Source organism: Naegleria lovaniensis, assembly GCF_003324165.1.
Source record: "Naegleria lovaniensis strain ATCC 30569 chromosome Unknown tig024, whole genome shotgun sequence".
Lineage (NCBI taxonomy): Eukaryota > Heterolobosea > Eutetramitea > Acrasida > Naegleriidae > Naegleria > Naegleria lovaniensis.
The window spans coordinates 437,109-454,694 of record NW_025407846.1 but is presented as its reverse complement, the minus strand read 5'-3'; the positions used below and the strand labels follow the sequence as shown (position 1 = coordinate 454,694).

At 37.8% G+C, this 17,586-nt stretch overlaps 7 protein-coding genes across 7 annotated transcripts; 4 read left to right on the top strand and 3 right to left on the bottom strand.

The window, feature by feature from the left end:
• Nucleotides 1–194: 194 nt before the first annotated feature.
• Nucleotides 195–3,371, top strand: C9374_005560 (uncharacterized protein; the record flags this gene model as incomplete). The annotated part of the gene is made up of 6 exons (XM_044695324.1): nt 195–594; nt 699–1,139; nt 1,244–1,612; nt 1,898–2,302; nt 2,450–2,875; nt 3,040–3,371. 6 exons carry the CDS (start codon nt 195–197, stop codon nt 3,369–3,371), a joined length of 2,373 nt encoding a protein of 790 aa, XP_044548037.1.
• A 203-nt stretch (nt 3,372–3,574) lies between these two features.
• C9374_005559 (uncharacterized protein) lies at nt 3,575–4,000 on the bottom strand (the record flags this gene model as incomplete). The annotated part of the gene is made up of 1 exon (XM_044695322.1): nt 3,575–4,000. The coding sequence occupies one exon, from the start codon at nt 3,998–4,000 to the stop codon at nt 3,575–3,577; it is 426 nt and encodes a 141-aa protein (XP_044548036.1).
• Nucleotides 4,001–5,425: 1,425 nt separating this feature from the next.
• C9374_005558 (uncharacterized protein) lies at nt 5,426–6,328 on the top strand (the record flags this gene model as incomplete). The annotated part of the gene is made up of 1 exon (XM_044695321.1): nt 5,426–6,328. The coding sequence occupies one exon, from the start codon at nt 5,426–5,428 to the stop codon at nt 6,326–6,328; it is 903 nt and encodes a 300-aa protein (XP_044548035.1).
• Nucleotides 6,329–6,369: 41 nt separating this feature from the next.
• C9374_005557 (uncharacterized protein) lies at nt 6,370–7,191 on the bottom strand (the record flags this gene model as incomplete). Its single annotated transcript, XM_044695320.1, has 2 exons — nt 6,370–6,768; nt 6,889–7,191. 2 exons carry the CDS (start codon nt 7,189–7,191, stop codon nt 6,370–6,372), a joined length of 702 nt encoding a protein of 233 aa, XP_044548034.1.
• A 467-nt stretch (nt 7,192–7,658) lies between these two features.
• C9374_005556 (uncharacterized protein) lies at nt 7,659–8,796 on the top strand (the record flags this gene model as incomplete). The annotated part of the gene is made up of 2 exons (XM_044695319.1): nt 7,659–8,593; nt 8,667–8,796. 2 exons carry the CDS (start codon nt 7,659–7,661, stop codon nt 8,794–8,796), a joined length of 1,065 nt encoding a protein of 354 aa, XP_044548033.1.
• A 391-nt stretch (nt 8,797–9,187) lies between these two features.
• C9374_005555 (uncharacterized protein) lies at nt 9,188–16,315 on the top strand (the record flags this gene model as incomplete). Its single annotated transcript, XM_044695318.1, has 2 exons — nt 9,188–9,289; nt 9,344–16,315. The coding sequence occupies 2 exons, from the start codon at nt 9,188–9,190 to the stop codon at nt 16,313–16,315; spliced, it is 7,074 nt and encodes a 2,357-aa protein (XP_044548032.1).
• A 198-nt stretch (nt 16,316–16,513) lies between these two features.
• On the bottom strand, nt 16,514–17,380 carry C9374_005554 (uncharacterized protein; the record flags this gene model as incomplete). The annotated part of the gene is made up of 1 exon (XM_044695317.1): nt 16,514–17,380. The coding sequence occupies one exon, from the start codon at nt 17,378–17,380 to the stop codon at nt 16,514–16,516; it is 867 nt and encodes a 288-aa protein (XP_044548031.1).
• Between the last annotated feature and the right edge of the window lie 206 nt (nt 17,381–17,586).

The following is a 17,586-nucleotide window of genomic DNA, read 5'->3' as shown; positions in this document are numbered from 1 at the left end:
CAACAATCTTCTTTAAAACTATTGAGGCAGTATAGATAATGCTACAACCAAAAAATATTGAAAAATTCAGCATTGTTGTCTTGTTTCCTTTAAGGTTCGTCTTCGCCACCCAATCTCATGAGAGATAGAAATTGAACAATTCGGAAAGTGGCACCTGCAGGTCGTCATGTCGTACGAATCGTATTCCAAAAAAAATGTTCGATTTGAAGAGTTCTTCGCTACGACCACGACCAACGACAACCGCCACTTCGGGCAAGCTCCTTCTTCTTGGTTCTCTTTTCGCGATGATGATAATGATCATCAGTGCATCTTGTATCCAAGCTCTAGAACAACCCACGCTCTCCATCTCTTCATCAAATACATTTAATCCTTCCAAGAAATTCTCTTCACGAGTTCCGCAACGAAAGAGGCAACAACAAGCCTTCTCCACCATGTCCTCTTCATCATCTAGAAGTATTTCCATCGCCGGAGGAAGTGTCGCCTCGTCTCACGAGTTTCCATTCATTGTTTCTATTCAGCAAATTTTGAGCAGTACCGTGTCGGCACATTTCTGTGGTGGATCCGTGATAGCTCCAAATTATATTTTGACTGCAGGTAAGAATTGAATGAAAACCAAATGAATATTAATATCATTAATGTCATCATACAAAATTTCTGTAAATTTTTGGATGACGTTTGGCACCCATTTTCCGTAAAAGCTCATTGTGTCTATGACGACAATGGAAACCTTATTTTACCTACCACTGTTCGTGTCTTTGCTGGAAGTAGCAGTAGTTCTTGTTCCAATCTTGCAAACTGTAACTATAAGAATGCACAAGCCATCTATCCACATCCGAATTACAATTCCAATACCTTAGAGAATGACATTGCACTGATTAAACTTTCTGGAAATTTACAAATAGATGGAACCAATACGAGATTGGCTTACATCGAAAGTGGTTCCGTTCCATTGACAAAGAATTTTGCTGCCACTGTCGCTGGATGGGGATATATTGATTCGACGAATACTGTACAAACCAATTTAATGAAAGTACAAGTTCCAGTACAACCAGCAAGCGTTTGTAATGGAAGTCCATTGTATTTGGGAATGTCCTCTCCCATGCAAGTATGTGCTGGAGATGGTGCTGGCCATGATGCTTGTAAGTTGTCTCATTTTATGGAATAATTTTGTGAATTGAATGTTACCTTAATGGGAATGAACCACAACATATGGCTTAATCACTATTGTGACCAATTCAAACAGGTCCAGGAGATTCAGGAGGTCCTCTCTTCCGTTCTTTTAACTCTTCGACCAATGATTTTGTTGTGTTTGGAGTTGTCAGCTATGGTCCTGATGGTTGTGGTGCTGGATATGCTACTAATCGAGGTGTTTATACCAACACAACCTATTACCTTAATTCTTTCATCAAACAATATGTTCCATCTGTGCAAACGAGCTCATATTCATCATCATCTGGAGGAGGATCTGTCACGCCGGCTGTCTCTTCACCAAAACCTCAAGCATCTTCCAACAATAATTCATCCTCTCCAATTTCTACTTCGACCAGCAAACCAAAAGGATCAACCAAAGTTTCCATGGCTCCATCGATTGTTAAACTTCACTCTTACGATGGTGTGTTACTCATTTCTGGATGTATTCTATTGCTATGGTTGTCACTAGTAGTCTAAATTTTAGAGTCTTAAGAAGACAAGCATACTATTTTCAATCATCACTACCATTGTATAACATTTATTAACCTTCTCCTTAAATTTTAAAATTTTTACCCCTTTTTATCAATCAATTTTTTTAAATCCCTTAACACTCAATCCTTATCGCTCCTGCCATGACTTGTCCGTGTGTCGTGGTGGTAAATTTCCAATTGGAAATAATATTATATTATATTCGCGAATAAAACAGACGTACATGGACAAAAGGACGTTGGATTCGAATTCGTTGGTGCGCTCCAAATGTCGCTCTCAAACAGAAAAGGTCTCGAGTTCCAATTCGATACCAACACATACGAAAAAAAACAGCAATCTCACATGACACGCTCATCATCGTGGTTATTCGTATCTCTATTGGCGAACGCTCTCTTTGTGGTTGTCTTGATGGCTACCAGTTGTCATGGAAAACAACTGAGTGTATTCACAAGTAAAAATTCCGAATCAAAGAAGAGAAATGCCTATATTGCTGGAGGATCGTTGGCCAGTGATAATGAATTTCCGTTTTTGGTTTCTATTCAATTGATAGATTCATCAGCAACTTCTACGACACATTTTTGTGGAGGTTCAATCATTGCTCCGAATGTTATCTTGTCAGCAGGTAAGTGTTCATGAACTTTGAAATAATTGATGCAATAATAATGATGATCTATGTCAAATTTCAAAAACTGTCATTTTCCAAATTTGTAAAATTATTGGATTCGACATGACCTCTATGAAAAACAAACATGTTCTTTCAATCTAACAGCTCACTGTTTTTTCGATGGTAAAGGTGCTCCACTCTCTCCAAGCACTGTTCAAGTCGTTGCTGGAAGAACCAACAATTATTGCCCAGACATTTCTCAATGCAATTACGGCATTGCTCAATCCATTCATGTTCATCCCAATTACAATCAACAAACTCTCTTGCATGACATTGCCATCCTCGTACTCGATCGAAATTTACAAATCGATGGCTCTTCCACTCGTTTGGCATTTATCGAAAGTGGTTCCGTTCCAGTCACGAAAAATTTAGCCGTTCAAGTGGCGGGATGGGGATATATTGATTCGACGAATACAGTTCAGACCAATTTGAGAAAAGTGAGTGTTCCTGTGGTGAGTGCTGCGACGTGTAATCAGGGAGCAACATTTCCCAATCAAATATGTGCTGGAGATGGAGCTGGACATGATTCTTGTAAGTGTTGGTTTTGTTTTTTTTTGTGGAGTTTTGTGAACATTGGAATTGTGAAAAATCAAAAACTAATTTTGGGAATGGTAATGTGTTTGGTGATGGATTCGTGAAATTTATAATTCCGCTTTGTTCATTTGAAATTTGTAAATTCACACAATAATTCACAGGTTCTGGAGATTCTGGTGGACCTCTTTTTCGAGCACTTTCTGGAACAAAAGATTTTGTCGTGATTGGTGTTGTTTCTTATGGTCCTGCTGGATGTGGTGCTGGTTATGAAACCAATCGAGGAGTGTATACGAACACGACGTATTATTTGGATTCTTTCATTAGGCAATACGTGTCATCATCGACATTACAAACCAATGCATACAATGAAACTAAGGTGGAAGATTCATCGTCCAGAACCTCAATGGCTTCGAAAATGAGTTGTGAACTGTTGTTGTTATGTTATGGGATGTTGCTAATATTGAGTCTTGTCATGGCCCAATTGGTCTTGTAATGAACTATCACAAATGTTTAGGACATACCACGAGGACCTTAACTTTTCATTAAAAAAAGCTTTTTGTCCGCGTGGTACTCAAGAATTCTTTAATTGATCAAGATAGAGACGTCTCTGAGATTCAGTCAACTCTGTTTGGAGGTGTCAACGTTGCAAACAACGTCAATTTTCAACGTTCAAAGAAGGCCGACCACCAGCTCATTTTATTCAATCACCAATTTAACTGCAGTTTCTGAAATACCACCCTTACTGATCATAGAATCAACAATTTCTTCTCTCTTTTTTTCTATCTTTTTATCAAGGTGGGGCTGAACATTTTCTTTAACCATAGTCTTCAACTTTCCGGTAAAGGAATTATCATACGTGGTGTAATTCTTTGTTGTTGGCATTTCAAGTGTAGCGTTGTTTCTTGCCCGTTCGAGATCCTCGTCCAATATAGAGCTTCTGTTGATACGTTCTCGCTCACGAATTCCGTTCAAAATGAGATTCAAACCTCTCTTGGAGAATAGATAATTGTTGAAAACAATAACCTTAATGGACATATCAACCAATAAATTGATCTTTCCCTTTTTCAAAACGCCACCAGCAGCCTTCTCAATACCAACGTTTCCAGAGAATGTAACATTCATACCGCGGTGCTTTAACATAGGAGTTCTATATCATGAAGGTGGCTCTATTGCAAACATTCCATTTAATAAGGATTATAAGAAAGCATTTGCATGGTGGAAGCTTGCTTTGAACCGTGGACACGCTCTCTCAGCCTACAACATTGGTATTCTATTGAAAAGTGGAGATGGTATTGATAAAAGCCCTTTCAGGAACGACGTTCTTCACCACCACATCTGCACAGCATCTCGCAACTTCAGCAAAGTATTCTTACGGATCAAAGCTTAGTTTTTGTTCTTCACCAGATGCTGGAGCTCCAGCATCCATACTCCTCAACAAAATGTTGAACACTTGAGTTTCCACGTATCCTCGCAAGAATTGAAGCATCTGGTCGAATTCAGACTCACTCTTGTTCTTTCCCAAGAAGCTTGAAGAGAGCCAGTTGCCCAACTTGACTTCCTTCAAGCTGTTGATAGTAAGGATGAAACCGGAACAAGTACTGAATTGCTTCAACACTTCAACACCAGAGGGCATATAAACGATAAGGTCAAGTACATCTGGGTACTTTTCAATAATGAATCACTATTGAGAAGGTCGTTGATTGGGAAGGCCACCGGAGTCAATTGAACCGAGCTGTCTGGGTCATCCTGATTAATTTTACCCCTAATGGCGGGTTCGGTTTGTTTTTTCAAATCTTCCTTAACGAGTGAGCAAGGTAGCATGAACTAGTACAAGTTTGCGTGGGAAAGAGTTATGTTGTAATAATAGTGGCAGAAAATTGATGGAAGCTGCACTAATGTTGTAACGCGTACCAAAATATTTCCATTTTAGGACAATGGAGCCAATTAGCACGCTTCATAATGGATGCTTTGAACTAATTCATCAACAAATTACGTTGAAGTGAATTTCTGAATTGACCAGTTGAATTTTCTTCAAAGATCTTAAACTCCTTGTGATAAAATGCTTTGCGAGTGGTTGAAGGAATTCTTCACTTTTTGTGGTACATGCTTTCAATGTTGCATTGCAGTGGACCTTTGGTGTTGCTGTGTCGATGGTGCTCTTTAATTTCGAGTTATAAACAAGTTCTATACGGTTGAAGTAAAAAATAATGTTCTGTAATTTGTAACGAGTGATAATTTCAGCGCTCAAAAAAATGTTAAAAGATGATGCGAGACATATGGTCCCTCCGAACGATCTTGATCTGCTTCTCGCTCTTCTACATCATCTATAATTCATTCAATAGATTTAATTCTTCACGGACTCTCATTCTGAATCATTCGGATCCCTTACCTCCTTTTTTAGAACCATTCTCATCACATCTTGTTCAATTGATATCGAGTTGTCATCAGGTTACAGACTCGCCATCATCGATCAGCACTCATCACTCAACAACCAGTCTTTTTCACGTCCAAAATTTATATTTGAGTTGTTTTGATCATAGCGAGGACATGAACGTTCCTTTGTGGACCATTCATTCCATTCATTCAAATTCTTTATCAGATCAATATTCCAGAAGGCCAAATGTTTATGAATGGTCCTCACCACCCTCACTCATGCATATCCCTGGAACACCCTTTCAATCGGTTGGACAGATTCCCTATGATCGTGGACATTTGGTTCCATGCGGTGATTTTACTGCATTCAGTGAAAAATATGAAACGTTTAATATCATCAATCGAGCTCCACAACTTTCGCAAAATAATCAAGGAGTTTGGAATCAGTTAGAACAAGCATTACGGAATGCCATTGATCAAGTGGCAGCACAAAATAATGTACATGTTGAGGCCATTGTGGTAACAAGACCTCTCTATGATAAGAAATATAATTTTCAAATCACAACCACAAAAGGAATCAATTCAATTCGAACTCAAATTCCATTTTCTTTCAATAAGGCGGTGTTAATTTATTATGATGGGACATTGAGAGAGGCTTTTTGTTTGAGCGTTTTGAATCGAATTGTTGAACATTCAAGTAACTTTATGAATTTTATTAAGGATTTTTCACAATGTGACAATCGTGTGAAAGAAGGAATTGTGATTAATAGCTTCTCTGTTGGACAGGTATTCAATTTTATCAAGAATGAAATGCAAAAACGGTCATACCAGCATCCTACCCCAAGACGTGACGATTCTTATAAAACTAATTCTGTTAGAACATGGAACGGCTTTTGGAACACATATTCGAGCAAAGCTTATGGATGGTGGAAAAATACGAAACGATATTTCCGCAAAAACAGACCATTCTTCTTTCCAAGAAGAAGACGACGTCAAGCTAAATGGAAAAGACCTTATCAAAGACGAAACCGTTATGAATATCACAATCAACACCGACGACGACGAAGAAGATATTAAATCAATCATTACCACAAGCTCGTTGAGGTGAAATTACATGTTTACAGCAGTGAAGACAACATAACGATACACAATGATGACACTATTGCCACCAAAAAGCTCATGTTTGAAGCGTTCCATCCATAGACACTCATTGCGCCACCCGTAGAGATACAAGCATTCACATTCTTCATATAAAAATTAATTCCTCCCGAGTACAAATCAGCTCGATAATGTTGAAGGAAACTCGTTGGACTCACTGGTGATTTCAAAGAGCTTGCAAACAATAGTGTGACATTGGCATTCTTTGGAAATGCGAAATAGGTGTTTGGAGCTCCTGCTGGACGTGTGAGAGTTCTCACATACGTCAAGGTGGTGACATTTCCAACTGTGGAAGACGCTGCAGCAAGGAATTGATTATTTGTGAGCTTACTTGGTTGAGTATTTCCGTTGGCATAGTACTGTGAGTGTAAAAGAAATAAAGCACAATGTGTGGTGGTCCACAATATTATTTCACACAAAATTATTATTATAAATTTTCACACAATGGTTGACCATAATTTTTCACACACACAACATACCTCATTGACAATTCCATTTCCATAACCAAGCAAAATGGTACTTCCAGGCATTCCATATCCTTGATTGGTGAGTTTAAATCCAATCGATCCATAACCAGGAGCACTTGGAAGTGTAAATCGTGCACTGAATCGATCGTTTGGTTCATCAAGCGTCCATTCCACTCGATAGACATCAGAGGATGACTTGGATCGGAAAACGTAACAATTTTCAAACAAAGTCGGAAGGGTGGTGTTTTGAGCAGAAACGATGGCAGAGAAGAAGAGAATGAGAAGAAGGAAAGGGCTAACGATCCAAGAAGTCATGTTGTGGTCCTATTTTTTTTGGTGTTTGACACTTAGATCGTTGGTAAATCGGATGATTTGGAGATTTAACGTCACTTGTCAATAATTGAAGAAACCTTAATTCCTTATCATTTAGCTTTGAAAAAACTGGCAACTTTATGCAAGATATTTCACAGAAAATCTTTGCTTCAATTTCCGATTTCCAAGGTTGCATTCAAATTTAGCTTTTAACGCTTGGGAATGAAATTTGAACCTGACCAAGAAGGACGAAAATATTTTTAGAACAAAAACTGAAAAAAATATTCTCTTCAGAAACGCACAATCTCAACAACACCAATATTTGAGTTTGTTGATAACAATAACCACTTTCGGAGTTTGAAATTCGTTACCGTTATAGTATAAATATTTTATTCATTTGGGTTTTGTAAATAATATTTAAATTATCATCACCAACACATTCCGATTTGAAAAGAAAAAAGATCGCCATCATGATGAAATTACAAATTTTACCAAAGGAAATTCTAATTCATATTGTCCAATATGCTATTGATAGATTGGACGTGATTCCAACACTCTCTCATGTGAGCAAGGAGTTTAGAGAAATTATTATGGACAATGATGTTTGGATTCATGTTTCAAATTTGTTGGACTCTAACAAGAGTATGACACCTATTCAGGCCATTGTCAATGAGAATCGCAATACTGAAAGTGATCACACTATTTTCATGAAAATCCAACAATACTTTCAATCCCTCAGGTATATTCAGTACATTCAACTCGTGAAGGAAGATAATTGTAGCAAGCCTGAAACCATGGTGTTTGATCCATTTTCCAAGTTGGCCATGGGAGATTCCAAGTCCTTTTCCGATTTGATTGACTTGTTTGGAATCAACTCATTCCGTGCCTATCATTTTGTTAGTAAGGGTACAGATCACAAGATCACAGATGCCGCTTGTGCTGCTATAATGGATACGATGGGATTTGATACAGGCAAGCAATTTGGGGAGACCATTATTCAAGCATCGTTTGTAGTAGGTGAGGAGCCTAACGAGAAATGGGTCAATGCTTATCTTATTACATTCAATGATAAGAACCAACAAGTGCAAGAACCTCCATTGCTGACATGCCCTGCTCTTAATGTCACAGTCACTTCTCCAACTCCGGCACAACAACAATCCTATTACGATCTCATTGAACGGATGAAGGAGATGCTTTCTTCCAGATTTGAAAGAAAAGCTAGCTTTGTTTGTTTTGAGAAGGTGCATATTAAGAGAAGCAAGCTATTCAAAATCACAAAAAAGGAGGAGCTAAAAAACAAACGTATGAAGCAAATGGCCAAACAGAAGCGATTTGAATTCTGGTTTGGTAACGAAGTTTCGAACTGCAATAACAGTGCGTCTAATTGCAGTGACTCTTTTTTTAGGTTTGTTAAACCTTTTTCAGCCGTTGTGTAAAGAGTTTGATCATGCATTCCAATATTTCGGAATGCTAACCAGTTGTGCCCTCTCCAGCAAGTACACTTCCGACCGCTTCGCCATTTTTATGACTTTACAAGAAAAGAAGAAACGAGTTGAAAATCCCTTTACTTTCTCAACTAGTTTAGCCCCTTCTATTGCTAACTTGTAATCCCTTACGTGTCAATAACATTCTCGTTGCCCAGCTATTATTTCCATCACAAAGCCAACATCTCCAAATTGGTTAACCAAACAAAAATAAACAATAATGAAATAATCAAATTCATCTCTTTCTACCGTAATCACCACGATCCAAACGGTGTTTCATGCGAGATAACAAATACTTTAATTAATATTTTAGGAACACTATCCTTTCGGGTCGATTCCCTAAGCTGCAAATTCTCCATGAAAACCATTCCTTGTCAAGTGGATGTTCGGATTAAAAACCGTTCATGATCTTCATTTTACAAAACAAATTAATTGTTGTATCTGATGATACTCTGTCTAACTGTAATGGTCTAGCGTGGACGCACCCGACTGCGATTAATAATAAGCAATAAGTAATGAATTATTACAGCACCGCAGAGTTGGAGTCAATCATTTCGGAAATTACAAGCAAACGTGAAGAAAAACGAATTTCGGGTGTTGACTCATTCAGAACTCATGTAAGTTTAAGAATTACCAGCCGTTATTTTGATATAACTGAATGTTATTTTCAGGTTGAAAAGCTTTTCAGAGAAAACACCACAGACGACTTTGTGGACTTTATTGAAGAGTTTCTAAATGACAAGGTTGGATCGTTGTTGAACTCTCGTGAAGCACATGAAAGAAGAGCGTCCATTATTTTGATTGATCTCATCATGGATATTCATAATGACAGTCAAAAGAAAACCAACCGAATTCGCTTTAGTACTAGACTGTATTCTCATCTCAAAATTGCTTTAGGAAAATATGTGCACGATTCTCCAGTCGTGCTTTTGATTTCAAAAATATTTGGCAAGCTTGCAAGAGAGCTCAATTCGTCACAACATTCCAACAAGACTCTCACTGCCGAATGGGTTGAATTTGAAATTAAAAGAGCAATGGAATGGATCATTGGTGACGATAAGGAGAGACTTGCAGCAGTAGCAGTGTTGAAAGAGTTAGCTCAAAATGCTCCAACTCTGTTCTATCCTCACGTTCCAACTTTTCTAAGCTTAATTTGGAATGGAACCACCCACCCAAACATGGATACCAGACTTATTTCTGCACAGGCATTACATGCTGTAATGGATTTAGTATCGCGACGTCCGTCTAACTTTAGAAATGTTTGGTATCAAGATATTTACGAGCAAGTAACAATTAATTTCAAAGGTTCTAAGACTGAAGCAATACATGGAGCGTTACTTACAATTACAGAATTGATGCGAGTTGCAGGAAATGTTCTGAAAGATGCTTTTGATACTATTTGTAAAAGTATTCTTTACTTTAAGCATCACAAAGATAGAATAGTGAGAAGAGCTGTCATCGAACTGATTCCAGTGTTAGCAACATTTAATGGAGAACATTTCAAGGACAAGTATTTTCATCAGTCCCTGTACATCATATTAGACACAATCAAGAATGGTTTCGAAAAACCACCTTGCTTTAAGGCATTGGGAGAATTGGCTATGCGTGTTGGGCAACCCATCAAGAACTATGGAGATGATATTTTTAATACGATCACAGAGTATGGACTGAAACATTATTGTGACGAGGCTTTGACTTGCATTAGTGACATTTCAAAAGCCGTAGGAGAAACTGTATCAGTTCGTATTTTACATTTACTTCCTTCCATGTTTGCTGGAGGTTTATCAACAGCATTAATTCAATCTCTCACAATTATTTCTAAGGAAATTCCAGCCTTGCTTCAACCCATTCAAAAACGTGTCTTGGATACCATTTCTCAAATTCTGGCAAGACAACCTTTCAATACTCTCAATCCTGTGACTCCACCAACACAATTTGCTCCACATATTGAAGCTTCACTCTATAGCACGCCAACCATTGTTTTCGCTCTCAAAACCTTGGGAAGTTTCAATGTCAAGGGCCACAATTTAATAGATTTCGTTCACGATTGTGTGGTGAAATATCTTGACGATGACATACCGGCAATTAGAAAGGAGGCAGCAAAAACATGTTGTAGACTTTTAGTGAGTCAAGGAAAACCACCAGTGAAAGGTCACTTTGGTTCTGTTGTTGGAGATGTACTTGCCAAGTTGTTAATTGTTGGTATTACTGATACCGATTTTAGCATTCGATATGCAGTATTATCGTCATTGGAGCCAAAATTCGACCACTATTTAGCATTATCAGACAATTTAAGATCATTATTTATTGCTTTAAATGATGAAGTGTTCGAAATTCGAGAAGTTGCAATTTCTATCATTGGAAGATTGAGCATACGAAATCCTGCATTTGTGTTACCATCATTGAGAAAAGCACTCCTTCAGTTGTTAACAGAATTAGAGTATAGTCAAGATTCTCGAAGTAAGGAAGAGAGTGCCCGAATGCTAGGACATTTAATTGTTGCGGCACCTCGATTAATTAAGCCCTATGTTTCTAGTGTTCTTAAAGTTCTCATGGAACGAATTAAGGATAATAACCCAAACGTCTCTTCATGTGTGTTGGATACCACTGGAAAGCTTGCTGAAGTTGGTGGCATGGATATTGTAGATTTTATTGATGATTTATTACCATCTGTGATCGAAACATTGCAAGATCAAAGCTCATCAGTCAAGCGAGCAATGGCGGTGAAGACTCTCGGACAAATAGTTGCCAGTACTGGTTATGTGATCACCCCTTACATCAAATATCCTAATTTATTGACATTGTTGCTTGCAATTCTAAAATCAGAGGAAGATTGGTCAACAAGAAGAGAGATTATCAAAGTTTTGGGTATTATTGGAGCCATTGATCCATATCAACACAAAGTTCAACTCGAATCTTCCAAAGAGAATATGGACACAAGTAGTGACATTATTCCAGGTTTGAGTCCCTCTTCAGAAGAATATTATCCTACAGTTGCTTTCAATGCTCTCATTAGAATTTTAACTGATCCCTCATTATCATTGCACCATCTTTCTGCGATTCAAGCAGTTATGTATATTTTCACAAGTTTGAATATGAAATGTGTTCCATTTTTACCTCAAGTAATGCCTCCATTCTTGAACTTAATAAGAAATTGTGAGCCAAATATTCGAAACACAGTTTTCCAACAACTGAGCTTGCTAGTCTCAATTGTGAAACAGCACATTCGAAATTACTTGGACGAAATTTTTGTGCTCATTCATGACTTTTGGAATAGCTCTTCATCTGATACAGATTTTAAGGAACAAATTATTTCTCTCGAAGAAGAAATATGTACAGCACTTAATGAGCAATTCAAACCATATTTACCTGATGTTATTCCTCAACTTTTGAGTGTGTTGCAAACACCGCCACAACCTAAATCAGCAAAGAAAGCTTTACATGCGCTCATCGTTTTTGGACGACATTTAGAAGAATATTTGTATTTAGTAGTTCCAATAGTTGTCAAACTTTTTGAAGCACCAACAGCTACACCTGTGTTAAAGAAAGAAGCCATTCGATGTATTGGAAAATTGAGTAGAATTTTGAATTTTTCAGAATATTCTTCGAGAATTATTCATCCACTTTCTCGAGTCTTGAAGGTACAAAATACAGAGATTCGACAAGAGGCCATGGATACCTTGTGTAATATTATTCATCAATTAGGAAGTGATTTCTCAATATTTATTCCAATGGTGACCAAAGTTTTAACTCAATATAACATTACTCATCAAAGATATAATGAACTCATTTTCCACTTACTCAAAGGTTTACCACTTCCAAACATGCCAGAAGATGAAGATGAAATCGGCCACTCTCTAGCAGGTGAAGATAGTTCAACAGAGATCAAGAAAATGGCTATCAATCAAAATAGTTTGAGAAAAGCATGGGAAGCTTCTCAAAGAGCAACAAAAGACGATTGGATTGAATGGAATAGAGGTTTCTCTGTAGAGTTATTGAAGGAATCACCATCTCCTGCATTACGTTCTTGCTCTGCACTCGCTCAAGTCTATCACCCTCTAACTAGAGAGCTTTTCAATGCAGGATTTGTGAGTTGTTGGTCTGAATTGGATGATAAGGCACAAAACGAGGTGGTGCGTGCTCTGGAAATGGCTTTCTCATCACCTGATTTACCTCCTGAAGTTCTTCAAACATTGCTCAATTTGGCAGAATTTATGGAACATGACGAAAATCCTCTTCCAATTGCTATTAGTGCCTTAGGTGCACTTGCTGAAAAGTGTCAATGTTTCGCAAAAGCATTGCATTATAAGGAAATTGAATTCCAACAAAATCCAAGCGCTCTTATTGAAGATTTGATCAGCATCAACAATCAACTTCAACAACACGAAGCAGCTATGGGTATCTTGAAATACGCTCAAAAGAACCACAGCATTGAGTTGAAAGAGTCATGGTATGAAAAGCTTCAAAGATGGAAAGAAGCCTATGATGCGTACAGTATCAAACAAAAACAAAATCCATATGATCAAAGCTTGACATTGGGCAAAATGCGATGTCTCAAAGCTATTGGAGAATGGGAAAAGTTGTTTAAGTTATGTCAAGATTCATGGAATACTGTGAGCGATAGTATCAAGGAAGAAATGGCACCAATGGCAGCTGCTGCAGCATGGAATTTGGGAGAATGGGAAAGCATGAGAAATTATGTGAACATTCTCAGTGAGGATACCAGTGAAGGTGCATTCTTCAGAGCTATTTTAGCCATTCACCAAAAGGATCACAATAATGCACAAATATTGATTGACAATACACGCAAAGTACTCGACACAGAATTGGCAGCTTTGGTTGGTGAAAGTTACAATAGAGCCTATGATATTATTGTTACTGTACAACAATTATCTGAAATGGAAGAAATCATTCGATATCAAAGAGCAGAAGATGAAGAATCCAAATCAATTATCCATCAAATTTGGATTGACAGGTTGGCAGGTTGTAAGAGAAATGTTGAACATTGGCAGAATATTCTGTCTGTTCGAAAATTAGTAATACCTGAAAGACAAGATCTCTCTACATGGCTCAAATTTGCATCAATTTGTAGAAAATCGAATAAGATCAAAATGAGTGAGAAAATTCTTCAAAAATTGGTTGATGGAATTGTGTTGAGCGAAGAGCCTGAGAAGCTTTTGGTATCACCTGACGTTCATCCAAAGATTTCCTATGAATACTTTAAACACATGTGGTCAGAAGGTAAACAAATGAAGGCATTTGAATTGATGAATCAATTTGTATATAATATCCAATGTGACAATCAATTGAAGGCCAGAGCATGTCTAACATTGGGTCAATGGCAAAAGGTTTTATATAGGCAACATGGAGGTTTGGATGAGAACAAACTACCTCAAATTTTATCTCATTTCAAGGCTGCCACCGATTTTGATAAGGAATGGTACAAGGCTTGGCACGAATGGGCATTGTTGAACTCTGAAGTCGTTTCACATGTGGAGAAGAAACAAAGTGCTACCAGAAGTATGGAATCCATGACTATTTATTTGATTTCTGCTTTGACTGGATTCTTTAACTCAATTAATCTCAGTCCAGATAGAAATTCAAGCTTACAAGACATTTTACGTTTGTTAACATTGTGGTTCAAGCATGGTGCCATGAAAGAAATTGAAAAGACCTTGGTTGATGGATTCAATACTGTCAGTATTGACACATGGCTTGAAGTAATTCCACAAATCATTGCTCGTGTCAACTCACATGTTGGTCCTGTACGTAAATTGATTCACAAGCTCCTTTCAAAGGTTGGAAAAGTACATCCTCAAGCATTGGTATATCCATTAACTGTCTGCTCTTACTCACAATCAACTTCAAGAAAGAAAGCCGCAGAATCATTGTTGAACTCGATGAGACAAAACAATCCAGTTCTTGTTGAACAAGCACTCATGGTGAGTCACGAACTGGTTCGTGCAGCCATTTCATGGACTGAAGAGTGGCATGATGCTCTTGACAATGCATCAATGTTGTATTTTAAAAATCACGATATACAAGGGATGCTAGACGTGTTACTTCCGTTGCATGAGAAACTTCAAAATCCTTACACTCTTAGCGAAATTTCATTTACCCAACGATTTGGGCACGATCTCGACGATGCTTACAAACTTTGCAAGAGACATCTACAAAGCAAGAAGGAAAAAGAATTAAGCTATGCTTGGGATATTTATTGTCGAGTGTTTATCAAGATCAAAGATCATGTAGAAAGAATGAAGAATACAGAACTTGACTTGCACACGCTGTCTCCCAAGTTACTGGAGGAACATGACTTGGAATTAGCTATTCCAGGAACATATCAATATACGGAGAGTTGTACAATTAATATTGCCAGATTTTCTTGCAAACTGTTTGTAATGCCTTCCAAGCAGAGACCAAGAAAAGTTCGTATGTTTGGCAGTGATGGAAAACGGTATCAGTTTTTGTTGAAAGGCAACGAAGATCTCCGTCAAGATGAACGAGTAATGCAATTATTTGGATTGGTTAACGCACTGTTGAAGAAAGATCTAGAAACCTCAGATAGAGACTTTAGAATTAAGAGATATTCTGTAATACCCCTAAGTTCCAACGCTGGTCTCATAGGCTGGGTTGATAATTGTGATACTCTTCATTCGCTCATTAAGCAATACAGAGATAGTAGAGGCGTGTTGTTGGATATTGAAAACCGACTCATGAAAAATATGGCTGCGAACTATGACCATTTGACACTAATGCAAAAAACTGAAGTATTTGAGTATGCTCTCGAAAATACCACTGGTCAAGACTTGTACAAGGTACTGTGGCTGAAGAGTAGAAGTTCTGAAGCGTGGCTGGAAAGACGAACCAACTATACTCGATCGTTGGCCGTCATGTCCATGGTTGGTTATATTTTGGGTCTTGGTGACAGACATCCCAGTAACTTGATGTTGGAAAAATCTTCAGGTAAAATTGTACATATTGATTTTGGTGATTGTTTCGAAGTTGCCATACACAGAGACAAGTTCCCGGAAAAAGTTCCATTCAGACTCACTAGAATGCTCATTAATACCATGGAAGTATGTGGAATTGAAGGTACCTTCAAGTCGACCTGCGAAAGTGTCATGACAGTATTGAGAAAAAACAAGGACTCTGTGATGGCCATGTTAGAAGCATTCGTTCATGATCCTTTAATTAATTGGCGCTTGTTAGAAACACAAATAGACAGTGGTGCACAAGAAGATGTGAATACCACAGCGTTAGAGGAACCCGCAACTGCATGGAGTTCAAACATCAGCATTACTCCATCTGCTTTTTCATCTTGGGGTAATCAAGAATCGAATGACAATGCGTATTGCCCTTCAAGATCTATTCGTGAGAAAAATCTTCTTAAAGCATTACACGCAGACGATAACGAAACGGAAGAAGCATCAGCTACACTACCAGTCGTTAACCAAAGAGCGCTCTCAGTCATTCAACGTATTGAACACAAACTCAACGGCACCGATTTTGTTGACGAAGAAGACGATCCCTCTGTCACCACCCCGCAAGAAGTTTCGCAACAAATTGATTTGTTGATTGAGCAAGCAACCTCAACATCCAATTTGTGTCAAATGTACATTGGTTGGTGTGCTTTTTGGTAAGAACTCAGGTATACCTTGAAGAAAATTTGGACAGAATAAAATTTTTGTATTTTACCTTCCATTCCTTCTTTTTCAGTTTAGAGAACATGACCTGCGTATTTTGAGACAGTAAACCATGGTGAAAGGTTCGTCGCAACAATAAATCTGAAATGCAATATTTAATTTGCTTCCCTATTCTTCGAATATTACATAGTTGCCTTAAAGTCTCTTTGTCAAATTAATGACAATTGAACAACCCGTTGAAATAAATCCATAAGCTGCCTTATATAACAAACTGTTTCTATCGGTATTGGCATCTCTTGCAATGTCATGGTGATGTAATTCTTCATCTCTATACTGCTTGATAATTTCTCGAAGCTCTTTTTCTTGAATTTCTTGTTTTTGATGCTCGGATTTGAAGAAGTATTCTGTATCGGTTTCAATATCAGAATCTGAAACATTGGTTGAAGAGCTCTCTGCCTTTTCCTGTTGTTGAGATTTGCTCAAAGACATTACATAAATATCTCTTAATTGTTCATTATAGTGATCGAATATTGTGTTCTCGATTGCTTCATGACAAGCCATAGCAGTGTTTCTTCCCAGCAATGCTGTTCCAATCCCTAACATGACTCCGGCTGGTTGCCAAATTGAACGGAAAATTGTTGGTCTCACTCTTCTCTCAATAATCATTCGATCAAAAGTAGCAAAATGATCTACTTCTTGACCCAAAATTTCATTCACAATTGGATCCTCTCCCAGCACCACCTTTTGTGCATTACAAATGGTAACAGCACCTAATTCACCAGCATGATCTACACGAATCATACTCTTCACAATAAATTCATCTTCCAATTCATTGACATCTCTCCATATCAATCCACTTTTATCAATTTTTGGAGTTGATGATGATGTTGCACCATCGGACGATTGTACATTAATCGTTGTTGTTGAATAATTCTTCTTGTTGAAATGATGATGATTTAATGTGAATAATGCTGATGATACATGGACTCCGATACCGCTATGACTATGCAAACGACTCACAAGAAGCCTCGAGCTTGACTTTGAAGCGGTCCATGCAAGCATTTTTTTCCTTTTGAAGAAGTTGATTGAAATGAGGGAGCCGTTGATAACTGTGATTACTATTTGTTATTACTTTACGTTTTGTTGGCTTGTGGTATAATAGTCGAACTAGTAGCATTAAGCCTTAATCTGAAGTAAAGACCTGCAATGTTCATTGTTCCTTCTCTGCTAAGAACAATGAACACAAAAAAATGAATCGATTACTTTCT